This window comes from Micromys minutus (genome assembly GCF_963924665.1).
Source record: "Micromys minutus genome assembly, chromosome: 1".
NCBI lineage: Eukaryota > Metazoa > Chordata > Mammalia > Rodentia > Muridae > Micromys > Micromys minutus.
Genome location: NC_137969.1, coordinates 61,086,293 through 61,098,477, shown reverse-complemented (window position 1 = coordinate 61,098,477; position 12,185 = coordinate 61,086,293). Strand labels below are relative to the sequence as shown.

General features: G+C 50.2%; 1 protein-coding gene across 1 annotated transcript in view; it reads right to left on the bottom strand.

Moving 5' to 3' along the window:
* CAPN2 (calpain 2) overlaps positions 1-6,732 on the bottom strand; it is a 49,030-nt gene extending 42,298 nt beyond the window's left edge. Inside the window, exons 1-2 of the mRNA XM_080924353.1 lie at positions 6,265-6,732; positions 1,537-1,606 (exon numbers count right to left, since the gene is read on the bottom strand). Of these exons, the coding sequence (XP_080780479.1) occupies positions 1,537-1,606; positions 6,265-6,501 (307 nt within the window). The 5' untranslated portion in view covers positions 6,502-6,732. The remainder of the gene's footprint in view (positions 1-1,536; positions 1,607-6,264) is intronic.
* Positions 6,733-12,185: the final 5,453 nt, after the last annotated feature.

Genomic DNA, 12,185 nt, shown 5'->3' with positions numbered 1-12,185 from the left:
TACCAACCCTACTGAGCCTGTGTGTCTGCCACAGTCCTATTGCCTCTGAGCCTTTTGGGATTTGGTGATGTCACCGCCCCTTCAGGATCTCAGGCCCAGATGTCAAAGTGAGGGTGAGAGTTCAGTGAGCCACATTCCACCACCCACAATCTCGTTAGAATCTTCCAGAGTGCAAAGCCGAAGGAAAATAAAAATGGCTAATTTGGTACGTCCAGAAACCTTAAACATTAGACCAATTACTGAAAGTTTAGGAAGATTTACATGTCTCTTTTCCATTTGGTCCTGGACATACAGCAGACAATCTCTCCCAGGAGTTTAACTGTTGCGGCCCCTCCCAAACTGCCTGGTGGAACCACAGTGGATCTTAACTCAGATACTTGTTACATGTGGCTTGGCCCTGAGGATGTGGGCAGACTTTTGAAGTAGCTGTGGATTCTTTGTTAGCACTCAGAAACTGCTGTATTTTCCTAGATCCTTCAAGTGCTCCCAGGCCGGTCAAAGTCTCAATCAACTTCCAACCCTATCAAGCAGTGGCTTGTCCCCATAGGACATTCATCTTAGGCATCCTAGGATGCCTGGTCTGTCCTCTTTCCTGGGGAAAAAGGGCAGAGAGGGCAGTCAGGGAGACCTGTTTTCTGCAGGTGAGAAAACTCCATGGAATTTTAGGAATCCTCACTCAGCAAAGTTGTGTTCCTGCCCTGAGAGTTTGTTTGCACAAGCTATCACATCCCCCACAGGGTGGTATTTTTGCATGCCTCTTTTGAGGGAAGCCATCTTGGCACTAGTGCTGGGGACAGACAAATATGTCTGTACACCAGGCCTCTTCTCTGACTATGGCATAGAAATGCTCATCTGTAAAATGAGGAGGATCAGAGGAATCTTAGAGTGTGGGTAAGCATAGTTCAGTAACTGGTTTACTACACATGGCTGCCACCAGCATGAGACCGGAACCCCTATGAAGTGGGCACGGGAAGGCGGTGAATTCTAGAGAACCAGTTTCGCTATAGTGGACTTGTTTGGGAAGCCCACGGAGGCAGCTAGCAGGTTTCTGGTTTATCAGAGCAGGTAATCTACCCCCAAATAATTATAGGCCTATGTTTAGGAAAAAGTGAAGGTGGATTCTCACTGCTGGGATTCACCAGAAGCCTGGAAAGCTTCAGAAGCCTAGAGCCCTAATTCTCAGCCCTCTCAATCCTGACTGGTGCTTGGGTTAGTTTGAATAACAGGAGCATTACAGTCACACAGGGCTTTCCCTGGTGAGCTCCCGACTGCAGGGAGGAGCTGCTACAAGTGCTTTCCACTTCCTCTCAGCAGTGAAAGGATTCCCCTTCCTTCACACTGAGTCACTGACTCCTCTTGGACCTGTGTGGGCGGCACAGACCTTCAGCCTCAGCATTGTGACGGGCCAGGGGGGCATCCCCAGGAGACAAGAAATCCAGGGAGCTTCTGGAATGGAAGTCACCACACAGCTAGGGGAGAGAAACCACAGGACTTGCAGTTGACACAGCACAGCTTGCTCCAGACACTACTACTTACCAAGAGCTCCTTGGCAGATGTCTGTGCGGGTGGCTCCTCCAATAATGAACTGAGGGTCAGCGCAAATCTCCTGGAAACAAACGCACAGGGCATGGTCAGCAGAGTGGACGGGAGCCTCGGTTCCCTGTGGGTGCCTCAAGCTCCTCCTCATGCTGCTCTGAGGAACATGTCACAGTCAGATCTCCATGCTAGGAGGAGGTCTATATGACCCTTGTGAGCATGGGGAAGCCTTTCAGGAAGCCATCAGACCCTACACACTCCAAATTTCCTGCAGCCTGCTTGTTTATACTGTTTACCAGGGCCAGGGAATGCATCTTGCGTCCTCTGCCTGGCTTTGGGACCTTCTACACTAAGTGACCCCTGCCTACCATTCTGGCAGCTTCTCTCCTAGGCCTGCAGACAAGTGGTCGGGTTTGTGCAACCTTCTCCCTTGGCTTACATTTTCCAAATGGTCTGTTCACATTTCAATATCCTTCCTCTCTCTTTTCAGGATGAGGCCTTTCCTCCACATTTATACCCACTCTTCCCTTTGAGTTCTGTCCTAGAGTTTTTGAGGAGCCTAAATCTGTCTGGCGACACTCCCGGGTCCTCTTCTATCTTTCTAATACACATACTTCTTGGGGACAGGGGCTGAATCCAGCCTCTCTGCATTCTCCCAGCATTCTGCACCTGCTGCACACACAAGGCACAGAGCCTTTGGGGACTCAAGGTGGAGTCAGCTCCTATTATCTGTGGAGAACACCTCAGGAGGTAAAGTGATTGCTCATAGCTTCAAGGTTCCTCAGTGGTAAGGACCGCTGGGATTTGAACTCATTGGTGTCAAGTGCTAATGCCCTTAAGCCTCTGAGGAGGTTGCTCTCTGCAGCCAATGTGGTAGGGCTCAGCCCTCCAGCGGGCCCCTGGATATGTTTCCGGATACTGAAGAGCTCCACCCAAAAGCCACAGAGGAAGTCAGGGCCCAAATCTAAGCTGGTTTGTAGGAGTGTGGCATCTGCAGTGTGCCGTTGACTCTTGGCCCTACTCTGTCTTCTTCCCCAAGTGAGAGCTGGGTCTATCCTGGCAGCCTCCAGTGGCACACCAGCTCACAGAGCATGCTCACTTCCTGCTTCCCCGTCAGTCTGCCCGGCGGATGCAGGGCAATGAGAAAGCACTTCGGTCCTAGCAGGAAAGCCAACTTTTCCCAAGGCCTGCCAGGCAAGCACTTAGCCCCGGGGAAGGAGCAGACTGGGCTCGGTTCCAGGAGCCTCTGTCACAATCCAGAGGCCAAGCTCTTGCCTCAGAAGGGGGCTACCACTATACTTCAGAGACTGCCTCTGGGTCTCCAGAGAAGTCCAAGTTCAGACTTCACAACCCAGAGGTAATTTAGAAGACTGGGCTCCAGTCACAGCCTGTGGAGCCTGGAATTAAACATGATGTAGCCATAGAAGGAGGGAGGGCTTCAGCCTTGGGTTCTGATAAGCCAGTGAGAATCTCAGCTCTGCCATTTACTGCAGAAGGCCCAGGATGCTGGTGGGTGACTTGATATCCCAAAGCTTGTTCCCCATCTGCACAATGGGTTTGAAGAAGACAAATGTACCACCCACAGAGGACTGTTCTCAGGGTCAGTGAATGGCTTTGACAAGCAAGTAGTCTACCATGACATCTGGGAGAACCTAATGTGCCACCCTTAGAAGATGCTGGGCCACTGGTCACTGTGGCCGCCATGGTTACTGCCCTCAGTATGGTTGTGTTCTTGGTCTGTCTCATCTCTTGCAGTGGAGAGCTCTCTTGCCAGTGTTATGACGCTCTCTCAGGAAGAGTTATCAACCCCCAAGCCACCAACATGGCTCACCTGCTCCCTTGCCTGTCCTGTTTTTTCTGGATTGTTTCATTCTTTCTCTGGGGGTCACCTTTAATTCCTTCCTCTCTCATGATTCAACCTCTAGCAAACTCAAGTTGTTCACAGCTGAACAACTCTTAAATTAAGCCACGGGTGTTTGTGCATGTGCGCGTTCTCTCTCTCTCTCTCTCTCTCTCTCTCTCTCTCTCTCTCTCTCTCTCCTTCATCCACCTCTTTCTCCCTCCCCCTTCATTCTTCTTGTCCTTTAGACATTCTTTTAAACAAGTGAAACACCTGATTCCCTTCCATTTTTCCTCCTCTGGGGTCTGTAGCCTGTCTGGTCCCTACCCCACCATCCATTGGCATTGGTCTATCTCAGTCTTTAATAACTGGCTAATGAAATCCAGTAGGTACTTTTAAAAAGTCCCTATTGCCTGGCCCCACCAGGGTATGATAGGACAGGTCAGGACAGCTAGCCCAGCCTTGGCTCCAGTCCTGATTCATTCTGAGCAAGTTTGACATTCCCGAGCTTCAGTTTCTCCAACTGTGTGGTGTACAACCTGCCTGCCCTAGGCTGTGTCCTGGAAGTGGCTCTGGAACTCTGTTTTTTTTTTTTTTTTTTTACTCTGAAGGCCCATGGGCGCTATCACCTGTTGAAGGGCATTTCTGCCCCTTGTGAGCTTCAGACAGAAACTGAGGATACTGTGCCAGGAATAGAATAGCTGCTCACCAACTGCATGGAAGGTTTGTGGGCTCAGTATGTGTGCAGATGGTGAACGTGTCTCAGCCTTGAGTTCCTGCTTTGACTTCCCCTTAACGGTGCATTGTAACCTGGAACTATAAGCCAAGTAAATTCTTTCTTCCCTTTAGTTGCTTCTGGCTAGGGTATCATAACCACAGAAATGATAAAAAAGTAAGTTGTAAAACAATATGCAAATGTAAGGAACATGTTCTCCTGTATGTGAATCAGCTCCGCAGTCAGGATGTCATTTGAGGTTCACAATGACTATACATTCATCCGTTTGTTCATTCATTCATTCATTCTCTAGTCAGTGGCTTGTGGATGTCTCAATGCCTGGGCTAGAGTAAGCATTCCCCACATGCTGGTGAATGAATGAATGAATGAACGAGTGAATGAGTTTGAGAAGGGACACTACCCTGGCAAGACGCCGAGAGCACAGGGTAACCGACCCATAGCAGCTCAGCAAGGAAACGTGTGAGTCACTGGTTCGTGGTGACAACCCCAGGACAGAGTACTACAGGGTGGAGAAGCACTCTCTGAGGAGAGGAGACTCCTGAAAGAATGTACATGAGCCAGACTTGGGGGAAGAGCGTGCCTGGGAGATGAGAAGGCTGAGAAAGAAGAACGGGGTGTGTCTCCAGGAAACTGAAGCAGCTGTGGCAGCTGCAGCTAAGTGTGCTGGGCAGGAGAGAAAACAGAGAGGCCTCATTTGTCTTGTTTCTATCTTATTCATTTAATTTTGAGACCAGCAGGCTTACTTTGTAGCTCGCCTTGGCCTCGAACTTACTAAGCAGCCAAAGCTACAAAGTATCAAGGATGTGTGCCACCATGCCCAGTTGAGGTAAGGAAGAGAAAACCAGTGACTCACCCAAGATACCCAGGTGCTCTGGATCCCGCTCCACAGAGACTTTTCCAGTCTTTGTTTTCATTCATCTTTTTTAAAATTTGAGTCAATGTCTCATGCGCACACACATGCCTGTGAGACTCTGCTTGTGTGCCACAGTGCGCATGTGGAGGTCAGAGAACAATTTTTGGGAGTTGGTTCTCTCTTTCCAGGTGGGTCTGGTACAGAACTAAAGTCATTAGAAACGGCCACATACTCAACGAGCCATTTTTATGGCCCCCCAGCTTTGAATTTCTGATCTCCTCCTGTGTCTGTCTCCTGAGTGCTGGAATTGAAGGCATACATTACCATGAACCTGATTTTATGTGGTGCTGGGGACAGAACCCAGGGCTTCATGCATGCAGAGTGCAGACTACCATCCGAGCTATACCCCTGCTAGTACTTTCCGACTAGATTCAGGATAACAAAAGCAGCCCTGGAGAACCAAGAGTATGGAGACAGGCTATGAATGTCCATTGTCCTAACAGGAATCTAGAAGTTTAGACTTCCTCTTGGTTCCCTAGAAAAGTCAAGTGAGGGTCCCAAGGGATGAGGACCAGCTGGGCTTCCACTGGGAACCCCAAGGGAACGGAAGGGCTTAAGGGTAGAGGCCATGAGGGTTGGGACAAGAGCATCTAGGAGTTGAGCAGAGATCACCGGGTGAGGACTCTAGGCCAGTATAATAATGAGCAATAGGATTCTTAGGGCCTTTCTATTCTTTAAGTGACCCAGGTAATATTGGAGGAGGGCTCCTCTAACTGTACGTTGAGAAATAGAAAAGATCCAAGCTGGATAAATCTAACTATCACACGTACATGAGACCACCTATGTCAGCCAGCGCTTGTCTGTATCCACTACTTGCCCGGACCCCACCCCCAGTAGTCCCGAGTCGTCTACCCTACTCTGATATCCCCACCTCCACCCCTACAGCTGACCCATGTCTCCTCCCTCCACCTCACCACTAAAGTCCAATAAAAGTTTCACCCCAGCAGTCCTGTGTCTCTGCCGCTTTGTGAAGCCGCTTTGTGAAGGCAGCCAGGGCGTGACCACTAATGGATTTAGGGTCCTGTTCTGTGAAGCCCTCTGGGCGCAGCTTGGGGCAGGTCCACTGGGTGAACCTCAGCCTGCATCAGAAGTCCTCTTAGCAGCAATCTGGGCGCACTACCAAGCCAGGACTACCAAGCAGGGGAGCCTTGGGCTCGCAGCCTCCCACTGCAGCCTCCCGGAACCCCGAGTACCCTCCCAGGTCATCCCTGCCCTGCCCGTTCCCCTCGCGCTTCCTACCGTGGGCCGCTTCCATTCGATGCCTCGAGTTTTGCTGGAGTAGGGCCCCAACTCCTTGAATCCCAGGGACGACGGCAGGGCGGGGAAGGAAGGATCCTGGAAGAGCGCCCCGGCCTCCAGGCACTCGTTCCGCAGGGTCTCGTAGTCCTGGTTGAGGTACTTGATGGCTCTCTCGTGCGACCCCAGCCCCTCGGCCGCCTCGCGGTCCTTAGCCAGCTTCATCGCGATGCCCGCCATGGTAGCGATCAGGATGGCGCACAGCACAGAGAGAGGGGTCGCGGAGCGGCGGGGCGCGGCACAAGGCTGGGGCGCGGCCGGGCCCGGGGCGCTGCAGCGGACTGCGGGAGCCGCCGCTGCGGGGAATGATTCACCGGCGGGAAGCGCCTGGGCCGCGCACGGGGTGTGGCCTCCGTCTCTCCAGGCCTGTTAGGCACCGGGCTCCGGACGCGGCCAGCCGGCGACCTGCACAGCGCCAACCGGGCCGTGGAGGACTGCGGGGCCGATGCTGCCACCTTCGGACGGCTCCCGGGATGGCGGAGCCGGTGGCGCCCCGGGAGGAGGGGAGGATGCGGGGGCGGGGGGGGGGAACACTAGCAAGTTGGGGTGCGAACGTGGAGACTCAAATCTCAGCCCGTGGAGAAGAAGGCTGGGCGAAACTCAGCAATGACTGTCCAGGAAACATCGGATGAGTCAGGTTCAGAGGAGGGAGTGAGCGAGGCGACTAAGCCAGTTGCCACTCACTGGGCTCAGGATCAGGATCGGATCATAAGAGAGCTCTGCGGATTCTGAGCACACGGGCCACTACTCCCAAAATCTCTGGGAAATGGCTACCGGTGTGTCCATCTTACAGATGAGAAACTGAACCCCAAAGAAGCTCAAAGATGGAACTTGCACGAATTAAAGCTAGTCACTGGCAACACGGGAATTTTAAGGTCCCAGGGCCTCTGCAGTTACTGAACAGTTATTTGTGCGTAAGTAGGGCTGATTTGACAAAAACCATCTATCCCCGTTAAATCTAAATATCCAGAAAAAAAGGGGGAATGTGTGGTTTTAGTATGTGTAACCTCGCATGTCACCCCCGAGGCAAACTTATGCTAGAATAATAATGTGGTGCTTATCTAAAAACTCAGATTTACCTGGGAGGATTTATTGAGTTACTGCTGAGAGAGCATTTCGCACAGAGGCCCTTTGGTGGCCGGTAACACACTACCACCCCTCTGTCCAGGGACAGTTCCTGAGTTGCAGCTCACACACAGAACATGGTTCTGGAATGAATACTGGGAGCTTAGTATCTGCTTGTACTATGAATGGTTTAAAGCGCCACGAGCTCTCAACCGGAAACAACCCACATCCACCAGTGTGACTCAAGAGACATGGTTTCTTGGTTTGTGAATCTGGAAGTTGCTGGAAACTGTAGCAACTTGAAATATCTATGTGATAAGCAAATGACTCTGTTCCTGGAGGAATCAAAGTGTCCACCTCCCTGTGGCAAAGCCAGAGCTTTGTATTACCACTTCACTATTCTCTCCTGTGCATGACGAGTGTCTGTCTGGTGTCTTTTCCCCCACTTCCCTTTTGAATCCTGAGCCCAAAAGAAATCAGGGTGGGGCCAAAGGAAATCAGAGGGTGGGAAAAAATGAACAACTTCTGGGAAAGGGCTGTGAAGCATAGAACCCATCACGCTGCGGGGAAAAAGCCTAGTGTTGAGCATAGTAGGCCCATGTCTTTAAATCCCAGCACCAGGGAGGCAGGGCCAGGCATATCTTCATGAATTCCAGGCCAGCCTTTTCTGCTTTTCCAGGCTAGCTAGGGCTATACAGCCAGACCCTGTCTAAAAAACAAAAGCACAAACAATCAAAACATGATGTGTCTGGTCATTCCACCTGTATTTGTTAAATAAAATCCTTTAAAACATGTTTATTTTGTATCAACACGACAGCCATAATTTTAGCTCTAAGGACGATTCATACCAATATTAGCCTCGTTACTGTGTCTATTCTTGTTTTTAGCGGGAGCCCACTGTTGCCCAAGGCCTACCCTCTGCTTCTCCCGATCAAACTTCATTTGGAGTTTTTTCTCTCTTTACTGTTTCCCCAGCTCTGCTTCCCCAGGCTGGCACACAAACGAAACAGGGTTTCCAGCCCACCTTCTTCTTTCCAGCTTCTTGGAAGGGCTAACGACAGCCAGAACATTCCCTTGCTTGGCTAATCACTTCCCAGTGTTTCTCCAGCTTCTCTTCCACATTCTCTCCGACTCTGTTCCTCCCCTGCCACAGAACAAACAAACCCCACCCCTCCTCTTATTCTCCTGCTTGAATCTGAGATGCCTGCAGAGTCCTGAGAAGGGGCCATTCTGTCCAGGATCATGGTCTTTCTTTGGAAAGACAATCGCTCCCTACCAAAATCTGACTTTATTTGTTATCCTCTGTCTTCAGGTTTCAACTCCCAGCACACTGCCTGATAGATGCACTGCTTGTCACCAGGCTCTGTCCTGTCCTTTGTGACTCTACCACAGTTGTCCTTGGTAGTTCAGGGATTCCTGTGCAAAGGCTTTAGAAGCTTCACAGCCCTTTCTTTCCTGGAAGCTTTTGACTTTTCCAGTATCTGATTTCCATTGGCACCACCCTGATTTCTTCTGGGCTCAGGGCTCTTGGGGGAAAAGTTTGTCTCAAACCTGCTTTAGCAAGAAGTTCAGTTTCCTAGTGAAGGACGTTCCTCATCCCTGGCAGCTGGAGGCCAGCTCCCTACCCCACCCCAATCCTTTTAGCTCCAAATGCCTGGGCAGGCTACACACATTGCTACCATCAAGTCAGAAACGTGAAAGGCCAGAGCTTTGCAAAGCTGTGACAGAAGAATGTCTCTTCTCACCCAGGGCTTCCTCTTCAAGGTTAGTGACACCCTTCATGGTGTATTCAGGCAGGGCAGCCAACCTAGCTGACTGCATAGAATCCTGCTTCGCAAAGGCCCCAGACCGTCTAGAGCTATTGCAATAGATTTGCAGATACAGAAAGTAGTGACTGACCTCACTCTTTGGACAAGGACCAGTGTGTAACTTGAGTCAACGCTGTTCTTTATGCTTCCCAAAGCTTTCCTTACCATGTTTTCTCAGGGGAGCAGAGGCCCCGTCTTTTCTTTCTGTGGCCACATGACCCCTGTCAGGGAATCATAGAGACTCCCACAGATCCCCTCTTTTCAAATGAGTCATCCAGCCCAGAAGGGTGGTGGTGAATCAGAAACAGCTGGTAGAACTGGAATATGAAAGAGAGAGAGAGAGAGAGAGAGACAGAGAGAGAGAGAGAGAGAGACAGAGACAGAGACAGAGAGACTGAGAGAGACAGAGACACAGTGAGAGGCAGAGACAGAGAGAAAAAGAGAGAGACACAGAGAGACAGAGACAGACAGAGATGGGGGGAGGGGCGGATGCAGTTTTTGTTGCTCTTACAAACTTCTCAGCTGGCCACAGGAAATCCTTCCTGGTTTAGGAGGGCTGTGGCAGCAGCTGACATGTGGTGGAGTAAGCCTTACTCTGAAACCCTAGACCACAGCAGGGTCTCCCCTTCAGGCTTCAGACAGCAAAGGACTAGGCAGATGGAGCACAAAGCAAACCCATGCTTTCCTCTTCTCCCTTGTTTCAGGTCTGTGGTGTGACTCCAAGTGGCTCACAGACAAGATGAATTGCACAGTTACTGAAATCCACTTGGGCTGTAGTTTGCTGGTAGACCAGTTGTCTAGTGTACACAGACCCGAGTTCCATCTCCTGTATCAATGAGCAGGAGACGAGAACAAAGGAGCCAGTTTGTGTGCCAAGTTTGTTTGAGCATTGATGTTCCCCATAGGCTCAGATGGTGAATGCTTGATCTCCAGCTGGTGGCACTATTTTGAGGAATGGTTGAAACTTTGGCAGGCAGGACTTAGTGAGAGGAAGAAGTCACTGGAAAAAGACCTTTGAGGGGTATACATGGCCTTCAGGCTCTTTCTCTCTGATTGCTTCCTACAATGAAGCCAACAGCTTTCTCCTCCCCAGCTCCTGCCTCCACAATGTTTAGCCTCATCTCAGCCCTAAAACGATGGCATCAGCTTGAACTCTCTGCAAGCCTGAGCCCACACAGCCTGTCCTGCCTTTAATCTGTTCTTCCAGATGCTTGCTTCACAGCTGCAGAGAGCCAAGTAACACGGAGTGTGACTTCCTTTCCTCTGGAGAGATTATGTTTATTAGGATTTATTCTTCCTCAAGACTGCAGTGTGCCATGAAGCAGAGGGTTTGGGGAGGAGGAAGGGGAAGGGGGGTGTTCGAGAGCCGAAGGAGAGATCAAACAGGTTCTTTTTAATGTTACAAAATGTGAAAGGGCTGGAACTAGAAGAGGAGAGGAAACTGTTTGAACAAAGTTCCAGATACCCAGATGTTTTCTGAGCCTTTGCCTATGTCCAGCCTGAATGCAGGGCCACAGATGAGGACACATCTCAGGCACCAAATGTCCTCTCTTAGAGGGGCCTTCATAGGAGCTTCTTCTAATGGCAGATTTGCTAAGGATAAATTACATCTTCACTTGTGGGATCCCTTACCATTTTCAAAATGCCACCCTCCCAGCCCCAACTTATCTCTTTCCTATTCCTGATCATTTTTGTTACTCTGACACTAGCTAGAGATAACCAGGGGAGGGGGCCTCATTTGAGGAATTGCTTTCATCAGATTGGCTCCTGGGCATGCCTGGAGTATACGTCATGGATGATTAAATGACAGAGGAGGACCTATCCCACTGTAGTGAGATGGGCTTGGGGTTGTGTATATAAGGTGGCTGAACAAGCCTAGAAGCAAGCCAGCACATAGTGCTTCCATGGGGCTCTCCTTCAGTAGTTGCCTCTAGGTTCCTGCCTTGAGCTCCTGCCCTGACTTCCCTCCGTGATGTGGTGCTATATATTCTTGGTATAGCTCCCATAGACTCATGTGTTTTAAATGATTGGCCCACAGGGAATGTCACTATTAGGAGGTATGGCCTTGTTGGGGGAGGTGTGGCCTTATTGGAGGAAGTGTGTCACTGTGGCGGTGGGTTTTGAGGTCTCCTATGCCTAAGCTATGGCTACTATGGTGCACAGTCTCTCTTTGCTGACTGAGAATCAAGATGTAGAACTCTCAGCGGCTTCTCTAGTACCGTGTCTACCTGCTGCCACTCTGTTTCCCTTCGTGATGATAATGGACTCAACTTTTGAAACTGTAAGCCAGCTCTAATTAAACGTTTTCTTCTTATAAGAGTTGCCATGGTCATGGTATCTCTTCATAGCAAAGAAACCCTAACTAAGACAATGAGTCTGTAGGGTGAAATACGCCTTTTTCTTCCACAAGTTTCGTTTAGCTGGTACTCTATCAGAGCAACAGAGGAGCAAATTAGGGGGTCTTCTCAAGTGGGGACCCACTACCTACTTTGGATAGCCAGGGTTGTTACAAGTATCAGCTCATAACATCTGTGAATTGTTTGGGAAACAGCAGGACTTTAGGCATTGCCACCATTACCACCATCATCGTCACCATTGCTGCCAGCAGCTGCAGCAATGTCCCCTCTCTATGTAAGAGCATGTGGGTACTGCTGCTGATTCTCTATCTTTATAGTCCCTGAGGAAGGAAACAGATACGAAGAACTACATTGCCTGCTCTATTGGAGGCACCCCAGGGTACCAGAGAGGTATGACCCCTGCACGGTTTCCATCAGTAGTATCCCAAGTCCCCAGACCAATGCTTTTTAATAGAACAAGTTGCTCACTAAGCAAAAAGAGCCACAAGGCAGGCCCCAAGACCATCCCTTGCACCTCCACCATCTCCCATCTTAATTCCCAAGTCCCTCCCAAGCGGAAATTCTAAAACTTTTCAGATATATGCTCAAGTTCACATGGCAGGAGGCCAGTGCGCTAATCGGTCATTTGGCTTCT